This window comes from Thamnophis elegans, chromosome 12, assembly GCF_009769535.1.
Source record: "Thamnophis elegans isolate rThaEle1 chromosome 12, rThaEle1.pri, whole genome shotgun sequence".
Lineage (NCBI taxonomy): Eukaryota > Metazoa > Chordata > Lepidosauria > Squamata > Colubridae > Thamnophis > Thamnophis elegans.
In genome coordinates this window covers 34,226,800-34,243,834 of record NC_045552.1, presented here as the reverse complement: position 1 = coordinate 34,243,834, position 17,035 = coordinate 34,226,800, and the positions used below count along the sequence as shown (strand labels likewise).

The 17,035-nt window shown below is 43.5% G+C and overlaps 1 protein-coding gene across 2 annotated transcripts in view; it reads right to left on the bottom strand.

Moving 5' to 3' along the window:
- Positions 1–7,974: 7,974 nt before the first annotated feature.
- LOC116515685 (vascular endothelial growth factor receptor kdr-like) overlaps positions 7,975–17,035 on the bottom strand; it is a 210,198-nt gene continuing 201,137 nt past the window's right edge. For both annotated transcript variants that reach the window (XM_032227845.1, XM_032227846.1), the window contains exons 27-30: positions 16,778–16,902; positions 15,813–15,891; positions 14,720–14,820; positions 7,975–8,795 (exon numbers count right to left, since the gene is read on the bottom strand). In XM_032227845.1, coding sequence (XP_032083736.1) covers positions 8,597–8,795; positions 14,720–14,820; positions 15,813–15,891; positions 16,778–16,902 — 504 coding nt within the window. In that variant the 3' untranslated portion in view covers positions 7,975–8,596. The remainder of the gene's footprint in view (positions 8,796–14,719; positions 14,821–15,812; positions 15,892–16,777; positions 16,903–17,035) is intronic.

The window sequence follows — 17,035 nt, the reverse complement described above, 5'->3', positions numbered from 1 at the left end:
GTCTGCAAGAAAATAACTAATAACTGAGTACCAAGGTCCCCACAGTTCAACCCTGAGCTATTGTCATAATTCTGTGATTAAACTCTTGCTCCTTTTTATGGGCACTTGGATCACATAGTTGCTTCACCATATTGAGTTTTGATTCCTCTCTGCAGATGCTCCTTTATCTAAACATGGAATGAAACGAGGTTGAATAATGCTTGATGTGGAGCCATGCAATCAGCAGGAGTTGACTTGAGGCCATGTTTGCTAATCAAAATCAGCAGGCACCAAAGAGACCATGATTTAATTTGTACATATTTTTAAAAAACCCACTTGAATTCAATACGTTGTAAAAGCTAGAAACTCTGCTTATAGAGGCCACCTAGTCTGCTAGTTTTTGTTAGATTCTTGACTGATTCTAGATGTCTGAGTTACTCCATAGCATTTTCCTGAATGTTCCTTTTTAATAAGCTGTGGGAATCTTCTAATCTCTTCAGCCTTTGAGAAAACCCCAAAGAGGAAGACAAACGGAGGCCTGCAAATGAATGCCATCATGGCAGGAGACGTTAGCAGACAGCAGATCCTTGCTTTCTTCTTCTCTCACATTTATTCCCTTTGCCTCACACCATGCTTTATTATAGGTTGCACCATTGCAAAGACAATTTGTGACACCCTTGCTTGGGGCATCAACAACACAGAACAAAGTTGGCAAGCAGAACAGAGGAAAAGGTCAAAATTCTTTTCAGGGAGGTGGGGTGAAAAGCAGGGGACAATTTAGCAGTGTGTGTTTTATGAAGAGTCAAATTAACCTTTTGAGACTCCGGAAATTTATTCTGACAAAAGTTTTGCTTCGGGATAAAGGCTGCAGCCTAGAAAGTAGAATGGGAGAAGACAGTTTTTTCTAGTTCTGATGGCCCCTGAAGATAAAGGACAGTGACTTGATTTTGCAGAAGAGAGGTTGCCCCAGTGCATTATAGGTATTGGAGAAGTCAAAGGCTGAAGATGAGGACTTTTGAGTTCCCATGTCCAAGGCAAGTGCAAGTAGATAATAGTTTTTTCTTCAGGTGTCACCAGCTTCTCTTTCTTTGGAATAATGTCCAAAGGTGCCACTTAAAACCAAAGGCAGCTGTCCAATGGGCCTCAATGCAGAATTACAATACTGTGGTTGCAACAATCCAAGTGACTACTAAACAACAGCAAATTGTTAGGTTAATGTATTTTAACAGAATAACAGAATTGGAAGGGACCTTGGATATCTACTAGTCCAACCTCCTGCTCAGGCAGGAAACCTTATACCATTTTCAGACAAATGGGTGTTCAATCTCTTCTAAAAGACCTCCAGTAATGGAGCACCCAAAACTTCTGGAAGCAAATCATTCCACTGATTAATTGTTCTGTCAGGAAATTTCTCTAGTTCTTGGTTCTCTTATTAATTATTAATTTTTTATAAAGAAAATATTTATGGGCTCCATAAAATGTACTCACGGTGATTCCAGATAGCTTACAGAAGTCAGGCTATATAAACTAAAGCCACATTGGAAGTTAAAGACCAGTGAAGCTCAGAGTGACAGGCCCAAAGTCATGATATTGTTCCAATATTGGATAGATTCAATTTGCAGCAGCTTTGTCCCAGATACCTACACCTCCCCCTCCTTACTAGAGGTTTAGATGGTTGTGAAATATTTCTCTTCAGAAAGGCAACTGGGGATGAGTGAGTACCTACTGAGAACTAGTTTGGTGTAGGCACCAAGGTAGGAAATGAGATTTGGAGTTCTTGTCCTTCTCTACAGACAAAATCAACTAGATGACTTTGGACTGTTGCCCTCTCTCAATTTAAGGAAGAGGTCAAGGGCAAAGCCACCTCAAAAAAAAAAGTTTCCAGGGAAATTGCAGAATTTGTCGAGGCATTCGCCAGAAGTCAAAATTACTTGACATAAATAAATAAATAAGTAAGCAAACAAACAAACAGGTTTTCCTGAATGATGGCACATTAGATTGATGATTATTTGTTGGAATATAGTTTCCTTGTATATATATGTAACAATTGCAATAGTATTCAGCCAGTAGATAGCAATGTTTACAAGTTTAGATCTAGGTATATACTCTATGCTCTTTTGTTCTAAGAAGAGTTTCCTGTGACAGTTAAGCAGGAAAGCACATGGTGACTGTACTCTTTGGCTGATTTATGATGCTATATAAAAACAGAATTTCTAACTTTATTAATTATTAATCAACATTTACTTTTCATTGTCTTATATTAATACTGAGAAGCACTCAGTCTTTGGAAATGGACAACCATAAAAATAGTAGCAATAGATAACGAGCTGGAGAAAACAGCACTTGCATCTTATTATAGATGGGTTTAGTAGCTTGGGCTAAACCCAGCCTTAATGGGATTTATTGAGTGCCTCATAGGTCTTCTAACTGAAAAATGCTTTGGACCTCCAGAAAAGTGAGTTGGAGAAATTCACCCAGAATATCCCATGCCAACATATAAAGAGCAGGCCAAATCAGGACAAAGAACACAAAGCAGGCATAGGCTATATAAATATAGAGTCCTTTTAATTTATATTTGGTTAATAATTACAATAAATCTTTGACTACAGAAACAGAGCAAGTTCTTTTCAGTGCATACATACTTCAGAAAGACAGGACTGATTTTGGCAGAAGTTCTATGGAATTTGGAGAATAGGATTTTTGCCTAGTTTGTATTCCCCCCCCCCCCCCCCCAGTCTTGAATTTTCAGGCTTTTTGGCTAGTGATTCCTATTGCAGCACTTCCCCAAATGCTGAGCTGATTTTCAAGGGCATCTGGGGTGGGGTGGGGTGGGAAGGCCCCAAAGGTAAATATAATGGATACCACATTGCAATCAAAGACCCACATTTAACAAATGCAAGAGCTGATTATTAAATTTTTGAAATGTTGCAAACCAGTTGGGGGCACAGCTGAGACACGATGCCCAGTGTACCAATTAGCTGTTCAGCCATTACAGGTAGTCCTCATCTTACAACTATCCTTTGAGTGACCATTTGAATTTATGAGGGCACTGTGATGCACCCTTCTTATCTGGCTCCTGTCAAGAAAACTCAATGGGGGAAGCTGGATTCGCTTAATGACTGACTCAATTGCAGTGATTCACTTTGCAACTGTAGCAAAAAAGATATGTGTAAAACTGGGTGTGGCTCGCTTAACAGCTGCCTTGCTTCACAACGAAAATTCCAATTGTGGTTGTAACTTGAGGGTTACCTCAGTGGTGGGTTTCCATTTTTTTTACTACTGGTTCGCTTGTGTGCATGTGCACACTTGCACAATGCTTCTGTGTGTGCGCATGCACAGAAGCGTCCCCGTGGGGGGGGGGGAGACTCTCCCACTGCCGTCACCACTACCAGTTTGCCCGATCCAGGCCGAACCGGCAGAAACCTACCTCTGCATTACCTGCATAGCAGCTGCAATAACTGCTTGTTAAACATTTACTGACAAATTAATGGTCCCACCACTTTTTTATGTGCAACGTGGGTCTTATAGCTGTGAAAAAAGAGCAAGGATTCAGTCTGCACAGGCCCGAGTGCCCTCTTGATGCCCAGAGCCCACAGCCTGCAGGAACTCCTGCCAGCAAAGCCAATTCTGTGACTTGTAATTCAACCATATTAAGAGGGCACCGGCTTTGGGAACGTTTGAGGAAAGCTGGTTCAGTATATGAAGAAATAACAGCATGAATAAAACAGAATTCCCATGAGTAATAATGCAAGTTGAATTAATTATCCATGGTGGTGTTTAGGAATACTTTGAAAGAAATATAGAGCTGCCTAATCAATTCTGAATATATTTAAACAAGTTTGCAAAGGCCTGCAGCCTTCTGAAGTCATAAAGAAATCCCTGAGTTGTATTTAATAACATCAAAATATACCTCTTTGGGCACCTAGTTATTTTTTTTAGACCACAGAAGTATCTTTTGTCCTTCAGTCTGATTCCCAACTCAAGAGTCATGTGACCCTTTTCACTCTTTTCAGAAAGTGCAGTAACATCCAAACCCAAATTTCGACCATAAAAATCAAAATGCCCAAAACCGTAGGGAGGAGGCGATGCTGGCAAATCTTCCTTTTGTCTAACACCTAGATGGGTGACACTTGTGAACTGGTTCTGGCCTGCAAATAGAGGTGGGAGTTTTTGAAAAAAGACTCTTGGGTCAGAATTTCCTGCTCTTTTATAGTTAAAAAGGGATATACATAGTTAAATAAATGCAATGCATATTTATACTGAATTGGTTCTACGTAATAAACACTATGAACATAGGTTAAAATCCAGCCAAAATTGAGCAGTTTAGCAATCTTTTGTGGAAAGGAATGGCAGAAATTTGCATCTGTTCCAGTGGAAATCAAAGAAGTTGGTCAACGTAATCCCAGATGGGCTTAGTCAGAAGTAAGCACCAAGGAACACAAAGCAATTGGTTTCCTTTTCAATTTGCACAGGATTGCAGTCCAAAGAGGTTGATTTTGGCTGGGTTTTACTACATTTAGAGATATTTCAACATTATTAGAAAAATACTGTAATTAAATTAAGGGGCCAGGAGAAAGATGAGGAATAAAGAATATTAGTAAATAAAATACGAGGAATATAGATCCAATTCTGCTGATTAAAAGCAAAATAAAATTAGTCTTATCTATGCAGTTGAAAAATCACATCCATGCAGAGATCCTTGGCAGAGAGCTCAAATGGGCCTTTGGTCTTTGGAAGAGGCAGAGGACATCCTTTGCCCCCAAAAGTCCAGCTCAGAAAAAGCTTCTGGAGTTCTCTCTGAGCTTTAGGTTCAGTGCTTAGAAGTCCAAAAATGCCCCCTGCCAACACGAGGGGTCTGCTCAGGGGCATATTTGATATGGAGAATGAAGTGCAATGAGTAAAGGGACATGTTGGGAAGGGAGGGAAGAAAGGGGGAAAGGAGGGAGAAAGGAAAAGAAAGAATTGGATGGAAGGTGAAGGAAGAAGAAAGAAACAGATGAAGCAAAAGGAAGGAAGGAAGGAAGGAAGGAAGATCTTCCTTCAACTGCCTTTAGAATTCCTGTTTGTGATGGCTATAAGTGCCACTGATCTTAACAGACAGAGAAATAGCTGAGACTTGCAGCAGCCCCATCTTCAACAGCCCAGCAGCATCCATTTTTCACTGGGAGAGCTTAAGAACCCCTTCTTCCCCCTCAAGAGCCTTGGAACCACATCCCCAGGGAACCCAGCTCTGGTACTGCCTACTTTAGAAATGTGACCCTTGACATGAAGTTGGAATCTTGTTTTGGCTCCCAAGCTGATTGATCCAAGGAGCAGACTCCTGGCTGGGAAAATGCAGCAGTGGCAAGAGTTATGCATTTCCCTAAACCACGGTGTGCTTTGGTTTCGCCTACATGTGATTTGTGAATCTGGCTAACAGATCTTGAGTCACCTGTGTGTGGTTGGGATGCCGATGACTGCCTTCTCAAAAAATTGAAAACATTTGGAAAAATGGCTTTCTTTCTAGATACAACAAATGGATCAGAAGCTTCACAACCGTTTGTTGTCCTTCTGTTTCTTTAAAAGGTCTGACCTTCCAAAATCACCAAAGAAAGCTTTTCCAAGCTACACTGACTGGGGGATTATGGGAGTTGAAGTTCACATATCTTAAGCCCATGTTGAGAAACACTACTTTAGTCCTTCTTAACTTTTAACCTACATATGTAAAAAAAAAAAGGCGATAGATTTGGCTGGCAGCAGTATTTCCCTGACTGTTTGGTTATATGACTATTGCTTTTTACAGTCCAAGTTTTTAAGGCATTGCAGTCACACTTTCTTTGGTCCTAGTAACTTACTCAAAGACTTAGCATATATAAGCAAAACTTTCTCATGCTTACTTCCATTCCTGTGTCAGAGAGTAAGGCACAGAATCAAGGGCCTGGGGTGGGTGAGTGTTGGAAAGTAATTTTAAAAAAGTTCCAGAAGTTGGTCAGGACTACCTGAGCAAAGCCTGACCACCTTGATTTTTTTGAATATCCTTCTGTCCCCAACATCTCTGCACAGAATCCAAATTAATTTGCCCCCAGGTGAACTTGGAACATCTGAGAATATGCGAGATGTAGGTTATACTGTCCTTTTCCCACTGATCCTATGACTAAATTATCGGCAAATTAAGTGCTTTTCAAAGCAAGCCTCTGCTTACTGTAACCTCATTGCTTCTTACAACAGAGAGAGGGAAACAGGCATGCTCCTTCTCCATGCTTAAGTGACGCTCACTGCACTTCAGAAGGGTTTCTCTTGCAATCCATTAAGCAGAAAATATTCCTAGCTTAAGCGTAGCAGCTTTAGGGTCTAGAGAACAAGCTTCTATATTCACAGTTTCATGGGGTCTGACTTTCCTGGCCACTAAAACACCTGAGATTTTTCTTTCCTGTGCTATATTTTTTCATTATTATTGCATTTAGTTGTTTACACTGTTGTACAACAAGCAAAATTATCTACCGTATATACTCGAGTATAAGCCGACCCGAATATAAGCCGAGGCACCTAATTTTACCCCAAAAAGCTGGAAAAGTTATTGACTCGAGTATAAGCCTAGGGTGGGAAATGCAGCAGCTACGGTAAATTTCAAAAATAAAAAATCAGTGTTATTTGAAACTCAAAGTTATGTTTATTCAAGGGACCCGCTTAATTAAAGTGTTCTATAATATCAGTATGACTTATAATACTGCAAGTCTGCAATATTAAAATACTTGTATAGGGGATCCCCGGGATCCCCCGAAGAGATCAAATCACAACCAGTATGCCACCTTCTTGGTATATTGTTTTTATTTTCACTGAGTTTTTAAAAATGAGCATTATTTCATCCTTTTTTTCTTTATGTTTGATTGGTATCTGCAATTTGTGTTAATTCTGTTCATACATATAATATAAATGAAAAACCCAGCTCTCTTAAAAAATATTTTAAGTTCTTTCTGGTGCTCCCTTTTAGAATTGGCCAACTAATATTTCTGTTCGCCCAACTAATGTCAGGCAGAGTTAACTGAAAAAGTAATTTTTCATGAAAGGACATTTTCCTAGGATTTTAATTGTTCTTACTGTCAGATTTCTCGTTATTTCCAGCTTGAGTCTCCTTCTGACAAGTTTCCATTGCTTCTTGTCCTGTCCTCAGGTGCTATTGCTGCCGCCGCCTCCTCCTCCTCCAACAGCACCAGCACATTTGCTGCCCAGCGCTGCGGCTGAGGTGAAGCCGCCAAAGCTCCCGCTGGCGCCCCCGCAGCGTTGGGCGGATATCCGGCAGTGCTGTTGGAGGAGGAGGAGGCGAACCAGCCTGCCATCGCCGGCCACTGCCAGCCCCGCCGCTCTTCCCGACCCCTTCCAAGCCCCACAGTCCAGCGGATGGAGCAGAAGCAGCTCCGGGGCTTCGCTGCTGCTCCCCGCATTTTCTGCACGGGGATCCCTTGGAGAGGGGATTCCAGCCTGCCATCGCCAGCCACCGCTAGCCCCGCCGCTCTTCCCACCCCCTTCCAAGCCCCACAGTCCAGCGGATGGAGCAGAAGCAGCTCCGGGGCTTCGCTGCTGCTCCCCGCATTTTCTGCACGGGGATCCCTTGGAGAGGGGATTCCAGCCTGCCATCGCCAGCCACCGCTAGCCCCGCCGCTCTTCCCACCCCCTTCCAAGCCCCACAGTCCAGCGGACGGAGCAGAAGCAGCTCCGGGGCTTCGCTGCTCCATCCGCTGGACTGTGGGGCTTGGAAGGGGTCGGGAAGAGCGGCGGGGCTAGCGGTGGCTGGCGATGGCAGGCTGGAATCCCCTCTCCAAGGGATCCCTGTGCAGAAAATGCGGGGAGCAGCAGCGAAGCCCCGGAGCTGCTTCTGCTCCATCCGCTGGACTGTGGGGCTTGGAAGGGGTCGGGAAGAGCGGCGGGGCTAGCGGTGGCCGGCGATGGCAGGCTGGTTCGCCTCCTCCTCCTCCAACAGGCAACAGCACTGCCGGATCCAGTTGTAGACTCGAGTATAAGCCGAGGCGGCTTTTTTCAGCCCAAAAAGTGGGCTGAAAAACTCGGCTTATACTCGAGTATATACGGTACATGGAATCTTTCTCAGCCTCGCTCTGCAAGTTGGTTGCAGCTAAATATAACTTGCAGTTTGAGGGAGTCTCTGTGCATGTCTCAGTAGGTCTGTCCTGGCAGATTGCTTTAGGTTCTGCCATAAATCTGAGTTCCAGGCTAGGTTTTGATCTCTATACATAAAATATGGAGGATAATTATCCCTGGATAACAACCTCAGTGTTTAGAATGGAATTTCCCTAGCAACTTTTAACAGGGACAAAAAAAGGGGGGGGGGAATTGGTGTGCAGTCCAGAGCTTTAAGAGAGCAAACCCCACCGAATAAAAGGTTGACTGCAACAACCGCGGCATTCAGAAAACATCAATGCTTGGAGAAGGTAAAGAAAGAAAAGCCAGAGAGCTTGAGAGGCTCTTAAAAGAATTCCCACTTGCCCTTGCACACTGGGGCTTCCAGGTCTGGCTTCTCCCCTTAGGATGGGATTTCTCTTAAGCAAGAAGAAGGCCAGGCACTGGCTTGGAACTCTGCATGGTCAGAGAGGCAAAACCTGGCAGTCCCCCCAGGGCTGGATGGCTACACGGGAGGAGCCGAGTATTGGATCACAGAGTTATAATCAGGAGGTGGGCTGTGACATTCCAAGCTGGCTTCCATCGGCAGGAGAATGGAGTCTTCCATCAGGTCATCCTCCACTGGAACGCTTGGGCGGAACTTCACGGACTCTCGCTCGGGCTCGCTGAACACAGATTCCTTGTTTTTGTTGATTGCTTTCCTCCTGTGAGAAGAGCCAGAAGAAAACCACTAAGTTGGCTTCAAACCCCACAGGGTTTGCTGTAAGGAATTTAAGTAAGGCTTTTTAAAACCTCATTTAGGTACCTAATCTGGGACCATCTGGATGTGTTAGAATGACTCTTGCACACAGAAACCAGTCTTAAATGACTGGTTTCTGTGTGCAAGAATCATTCTAACACATGTCTCCAAAAGCAGATTCTGAATCAAAAGAGTTTGAGAGGAAAAGGCTGGATGCTATGGAAAAAACATGGAGAGATACAACGTTGGGTCAACTGTTCAGGAAGGCGAGAATCGAATGAAATGTCAGCAAATACAGAATGTTAAAAAGATGCTGGAGGGTTTTAATTTCAGAGGATGTTATCTCTGGAGAAAGGAATATTTTTAGGACTAATTGCATTTCATGTCTGCCAGAGGTGGTCAATCACAGGACCTGGTTTTGATCAAGCTTGTCATCCCTTTGACTGGAGAGTAAATATTCAATGCCTTTGTTTAAAAGGCTCTCTTTAAACATGAACTGACAGGTGCTGTCATGCCTAGATGCAAGGTGGTAACTGAAGATGGTGAGTGTACACACACACACACACACACACAGACACACACCTCCTTAGAAAGGCATATAATCTTGTGATCCTCCAAGGCTACAGACAGCTACAAGTTGTTGGTTGTCCCTGGGTTTGCATTTTGCAACTAAGTTGACGGAGTGATTCAAAGTTAATTGGATTCACGTGACACCAAGACTAAAGTATAAACTGGGGTCTCCAACCTTGGCTGGCTGGGGAATTCTAGGAATTGAAGTCCATCCATCTTCAGGTTGCCAAGATTGAGAAACTCTGCTCTGGACATTCATGCTATATAAACCATGGTTTATAAACTTCAGTGACTAGTGCATGATGTGTTTCTTTTAATCGGTTTTCTTCTGTTTGTTTTTAACCCTTCTTTTTAAAATTTATTTTCTGTAAGCCACCCGGAGTTCTTTGGGATTCGGCGGCCTATAAATTGAATAAATCCAATCCAATCCAATTTGCCAACAGTATATGGCATAGAGGAAGGCAAGGACACATGCTGTTTGTAGCACCCCTTGGATTTCATGTATAAATGAATTGAGAATATTCTATCCATTATTAACCAATTATAAAAATTTTGCCATAGATTTGCTTGTCATAGTAACAAATTGCTCAATTTGTTACTATAACAGGTAAATCTATGGCAGAATTTTTATAATTGGTTAATTCAATTTCCTTAAAGGTTACAGCATGCCATTTCCAAAAGAAGTTCTCAGAAATGAGATATGCTGATGTTGGGAAACACTCAGCCTGGCAGGGAGGAGGGATCAAGCATAGAGATAGTCTGGAGTCCCTGTCCAACTGTCAAAGGGCCAGAAATGGGCTTCCCTGAATTCATTGGAGTCTTATCTAATTGTTCCCAAGAGAAAGCTGCCAGAATGGGGAGATTCCTGTATTATAGGCACAACATAATAAAGTAGTTAGTTTGAACTCTGCAGGTATGGGCCTGGTTAATAGAATAAGAGAATTGGAAGGGACATTGCAGGTCTTCTACTCCAAACCCCTGCTCAAACAGGAAACTTTATAACATTCCACACAAATGGTTGTCCAATCCCTTCTTAAAAACCTCCAGTGTTGGAACAACCACAACTTCTGAAGGCAACCCATTCCACTGGTTAATTGTTCTCGTTTTCAAGAAATTTCTCCTTATTTGGTTCTTTCCTTGATTAGTTCCCACCCATTGCTTCTTGCCCTGCCTTCTGGTGCTTTGGAGAATAGGCTGACCTTTTCTTTTGGGCAGTCCCTCAAAAATTGGAACACTGCTATCATGTCACCCTGAGTCCTTTTTCCCATTAAACTACTAGACATACCCAATTCATGCAGGTGTTCTTCATATGTTTTAGCTTTCAGTCTCCCAATCATCTTTGTTGCTCTTTTCTGCACATTTTTCAGAGTCTCTACATCTTTTTTATAATATGGTGACCAAAACTGGATGCAGTGACAAAACTTTATTATGGTCACAAAAAGTGACCATAATAAAATAGCTTGAAATCTGCAGGTGTGGGTGGGGCCTGGTTGTTTGCAAGAGACAGCTGAGTAAGTTTTTACTCTTATCACTTCTTTACGGTTTTTATAGTTGGTATTTCTATTCCACCAGCATCACATGCCACAGCTGGTTTTTATCTCTCCAAAAATACAGAAAGATAAAAAGAGGCCATCTATACATGCACATCATTCCATAAAGCCACCACTGCATGAAAATGCTTAATTTGATGGACTAAGTCTTTACAGGGATGCTATGTAGACAAAAGTCTAGGTTGCTGTAAGCTCCTGTTCAAGGAAAGAAAAAAGCCAAAAGATTTAGCTGTTTCAGACAGGTTGAATGTCCAGTTGAGTGAATGTAAACTCCATCAGCCTCTACTATTCAATGGTCCAGAGAAGAAACACCTAAACGGAAACTATCCTGCAAAGGTGACAACCAAGGCATCAGATTTTTTGAGTTTGGTCCAAAAATTAACATTAACATTAACATTAATGTACTGTAATTATATATTTTTGAATGATATAGATTTAATGTAAAATAATATTTATGTAATAGAAATTAAATAAAACCAATTAAAATAGTGATATATTATGATAGGTTTATTGTCTGTAGCAAATATTTGACAGTGCTCAGATTGCTGAAGCTGCAGGGCTAAGATAATCAGTCAATTGCAAAAGGCAGTTTTACTTACAACATAAAACATAGAATAACAGAGTTGGAAGGACCTTGGAGGTTTTCTAGTCCAGTGTTTTTCAACCTTTTTTGTGCAAAGGCACACTTTTTTCATGAAAAAAATCACGAGGCACACCACCATTAGAAAATGTTAAAAATTTTTAACTCTGTGCCTATATTGACTATATAGCGGGTGTTTTTCCCACGGCACACCTTACACTATGTCACGGCACACTAGTGTGCCGTGGCACAGTGGTTGAAAAACACTGTTCTAGTCCAATCCCCTGCTTAAGCACTAGACCCTATTCCAGTACAGGTAGTCCTTGACTTACAATAGTTTGTTTAGTGACCATTCAAAGTTAGAATGGCACAGAAAAAGTGACTTATGACCATTTTCACACTTGTGACTATTACAGCATTCCCATGGTCATGTGATCAAAATTCTGATGCTTGGCAACTGACTCATATTTATGACGGTTGTGGGTCATGTGATCAGTTTTTGAGATCTTCTGATAAGCAAGATCAACGAGGAAGCCAGTTTCACTTCACAACCATGTTACTAACTTAACAACTGCAACAATTTACTTAACAACTGTGGCAAGACAAGTTATAAAATGAAGCAAAATCCACTTAACAAATCTTACTTAACATAACTCATGGGCTCAGTTGTGCTTGTAAGTTGAGGACTACCTACAATTACCTTTATAGGTAATCATAGTACCTTCAATATTATTAAACAACACCTGTCTATCCCAGATGCTTTGGGAGCACTCGATAGGTAGACAACAGTGCCAAATCCCGTCTAAGCATCTGGTTGATTTGATTGATTTTGATTTATTGCATTTCTATGCCGCCCTATTCCCAGAGGGACTCAGGGCGGCTCACAAACCAAAATAAGGGGGGGGGGATACAAACAGGAGGAAAAAAACAACAGACAAACAACTACAACAATTAAAAAAAAACACTCCACAACCACACAATTCGAGCGGAGGCGGGGAACTCGTCAGCCCCAGGCCTGTCGGAACAACCAGGTTTTAAGGGCTTTGCGGAAAGCCTGAAGGGTAGTGAGGTCCGAATCTCCACGGGGAGCTCGTTCCAGAGGGCTGGAGCAGCCACAGAGAAGGCCCTCCTCCGGGTGGTAGCCAATCGGCATTGGCCAGTACATGGAATTCGGAGGAGGCCTAATCTGTGGGATCTGATAGGTTTGTTGGAGGTAATTGGCAGCAGGCGGTCTCTCAAGTACCCAGGTCCAATACCATGAATGGCTTTATAAGTGACGACTAGCACCTTGAAGTGTATCCGAAGACCAATAGGCAGCCAGTGCAGCTCACGGAGGATAGGTGTGACGTGGGTGTACCGAGGTGCACCCACAATCGCTCGTGCGGCTGCATTCTGGACAAGCTGAAGTCTCCAAATGCTCTTCAAGGGCTGCCCCATGTAGAGCGCATTGCAGTAGTCCAGTCCTGAGGTCACAAGGGCGCACGTGACTGATGTGAGGGCCTCCCGGTTCAGGTAGGGACGCAATTGGTGCACCAGGCGAACCTGGGCAAATGCCCCCCCTGGTCACAGCCGACAAATGGTGTTCTAAAATCAGCTGTGGGTCCAGGAGGACTTCCAAATTGCGAACCCTGTCTGAGGGGCGTACAGTTTGACCCCCCAGCCTGAGAGATGGAATACTTGGCCAATTGTTGGGAGGGAAACACACCAGCCACTCGGTCTTGTCCAGATTGAGTGCAAGCTTGTTAACCCCCATCCAGACCCTAACAGCCTCCAGGCACTGACACATCACGTCAACCGCTTCACTGAGTTGGCACGGGGCGGACAGATACAACTGCGTGTCGTCCGCATACTGGTGGTATTTTATCCCCTGCCGTCGAATGATCTCACCCAGTGGCTTCATGTAGATGTTGAGCAAGAGGGGGGACAGGACCGAACCCTGTGGCACCCCATACTTCAGGGGCCTAGGGGTCGATCTCTGTCCTCCAACTAACACCGACTGCGACCTATCCGAGAGGTAAGAGGAGAACCACCGAAGGACGGTGCCTCCCACCCCCACCTCACGTAACCGTTGCAGAAGGACACCATGGTCGATGGTATTGAAGGCCGCTGAGAGGTCAAGGAGTACTAGGACGGAGGCATGACCCCCATCCCTGGCTCTCCAGAGATCATCGGTCAGTGCGACCAAAGCAGTTTCCGTGCTGTAGCCAGGCCTGAATCCAGACTAAAAGGAGTCTAGATAATCGGTTTCATCCAAGGACCGCCGGAGCTGAGAGGCCACCACTTTCTCGACAACCTTCCCCACGAAGGGGAGGTTGGAGACTGGACGATAGTTGTTTAAGATGGCTGGATCCAAAGATGGCTTCTTCAGGAGGGGTCTCACCATCGCCGCCTTTAATGCGGGGGGAAAGAACCCCTCCCGAAGGGAGGCGACAACTATCGCCTGGATCCAGCCCCGTGTCACCTCCCTGCTGTTCGCAACCAGCCAGGAGGGACACGGGTCCAGCACACAAGTGGAGGCACTCACAGCTCCCATAGCCTTGTCCACTTCCTCAGGAGTAACAAGTTGAAAATCAATCCAGAGATGTCGCTCCAGATTCTCCCCTGGTGCGTCGGCTGGCTCTGCGCAATTGGAGTCCAGGTCCGTCCGAAACCGAGCAACTTTATCCGCGAGAAATTGGACGTATTCCTCAGCTCAACCTTGCAAAGAATCGCTCATATCCCTCCTATTCAGGTTCATTATGTGATCAGCTATAATAATCAACAATACTCCTTTCTGGACAGATGACTAGGCCACAGCTACAGACATGGAAGCCATGAAGAAATCAGGGAATATCAATATTTTAAAATGATAGAAAACATTTGTAGCTTGGGTGGTAGATGGGGTGTTGTTTTGTTCTCTAGGCCTGCTGTTTACCTTTCAAACATTTCACCACCAGCCAACAGGACTTTGGCTGAAGGGTCTTGTTCTTCTCCACTTTTATTGGTCTCATGTGGTCATGTGGCTGAGGAATCACATGATGACTTTCACATGACATCACCAGCCGGTCACATGTCCACCAATCACATGATCACATGAGATCAATAAAAGAGAAGAACTGAAACTTCAGCCGAAGTCCCGCTAAGGAGGTCATTTAGCCTGGTGACTGTTTACTTCGGAAACAAACCACTGCCAATAGTATCCATACTTACGCAAGAGCCATGATTCCATAGGGCCAGGATCGGATCTCCAGCCTCTTCCGGCTCTTGATTTCATCCAGGGTCAACACCATCCCACTGTCCGACTCACCGTCCTGCAGAAGAGGGGGAAGAAGAGACTCAGGACAGTAGCAGTAGTAGCAGTAGACTTATATACCGCTTCATAGGGCTTTCAGCCCTCTCTAAGCGGTTTACAGAGAGTCAGCATATTGCCCCCAACAATCTGGGTCCTCATTTTACCCACCTCGGAAGGATGGAAGGCTGAGTCAACCCTGAGCCGGTGAGATTTGAACCGCTGAACTGCTGATCTAGCAGTAGCCTGCAGTGCTGCATTTAACCACTGCGCCACCTTGGCTTTATAAGGACATCCTTATAAAGGCTCCTCATTCCAAGCCAGAGGCTGGATCATTTGAGCTCCAGAAAAAGACTTCTTCCCAGGTTTTTCACTGGCTTTTTGCTGCCTTTTAATTGTCACACAGCTTTAATTTTTTTGAAACCTGTCTTAACACTGGCTAGATTATACAGCGAGTTTTTATTTTGCACTCTCATATTCTGTGTTTCCCCTGGATAATAGTGGCCAATATTATCTTCTCCTTTTCCATCTCCCCAGATTTGCTTACTTGGCTGGCAAATTTACCAACCTATTATATCATATTGCAATCACACTTATATACTGCTTCACAGTGCTTTGGAGCCCTCTCTAAGCGGTTTACAGAGACAGCCTCTTGCCCCCAACAATCTGGGTCCTCATTTTACCCACCTCATGAAAGGCAGAATCAACCTTGAGCTGGTGAGGATCGAACTCTTGTCAGTGGACAGAGTTAGCCTGTAACAATGCATTCTAACCACTGCGCCACCATGGCTCATTATGGCAGGATAAACCCATAAATGGTAATGCAAAATATTAGGTAAATTATGTGCCTATTGGTATTCTGTATCATTGGATAACTTCAATTATTTGTTGCTTTTCAGCTAGTTATTAACATTCAGGGATAGATTTCCTAGCTGTTTCCTGTTTGCAGATTTCCGCCTTACAGTAACCACTTCCAGGTGGGCAGAGAAAAACACATATTTGATTCAAGCTCACCTCATGTATCATTTTCTCCTTCTCTACAGGCACCTCATCAAAGGTCTTCACACTGAGTGGCCGGTTCTTGGAGTTAATGCTGAAAATAAAGAGGAGGTAAGATTTTGGGTTGCCCACACATGGCCATTAGTGTGTGTCTGTGGGGGGGTGTAGTTGACATAAGGACCAAATTTTCTGTCTATGCATGTGAAAGCAAGATACCAGGGGGAAAAAAGCATTGTGATAATCATCATTTTTGCTCTTCTCTACGCTCTTTCTAGAGTCTCAACACTTTTGTATCCTGGTGAACAAAATGAGGCACAGTATTCCAAGTATGGTCTGACCAGCGCAGTATATAAAGCGGTACTGACACTTCTCATGATTTTGATACTGTCCCTCTATTGATGCAGCCTAAGACTGCACTGGCTCTTTCAGCAGCTGCAGCACACGGCTGGCTCATATTTAAGCCACCTGGTATGTTCTTAGGAATAAAGGAAACAGACTGTAAGAAGTCAGATAGTTGGAGAAGCTTCAAAAATACAGTGGAGGGACAATTTAGTTTCCACTGCTATCCACCTTTCCTTCCGGGTACTTATTTTGCACTATAAAAAAACATAGATTTCCATTAATTCCTTTGGAGATGCTGAAAAAAAGAGATGTGTCACCACTTCCATCACATCCAGAACTTTTAGGGTTCCTCTGAGGGCTCCTTGTTACGATGAGATCAATGGCTATGCTTCATTGATTGAACAAGGCAACATAGGGACAATTTTGCCATTTTACAGGCTATCCTAGACTTTTTAGTAGACATATTTTCACAGTCTACAAATCTGGGCTTTCACATCTATTAGTGCCAATCAAGGAACAATCACAGACACTTTCAAAACACGAGAGAAAGAGGAAACAAAGAAAGAGCAGAATGAATCAATAAGACAGTCATTTCTGGTTAGGAAAAGGTTTTTCGTTGCTTGGAGTTGCTTCCTTACCTTGCTTCTATAGCACTCCAGCGGTGAATGAAGTTGCTCACGTTTTCTTCCAAGATGCAGAGCTTGGGGTTGGACTCTCCTTCAGGACACAAGGTGATGTTCAGTGGGATATAGTCTTTCCCATCCTTGGGAAAAGAAAACAGGGGAAGCTTAAGCTTCTTTTCCTTACTTATTTCAGAAATCATTAACGGTCACATTCCTCTAATTCTCTTAGGAGATCCCTTTACCTGAAGCCTTCAGGAGATTAAAAATTTCATT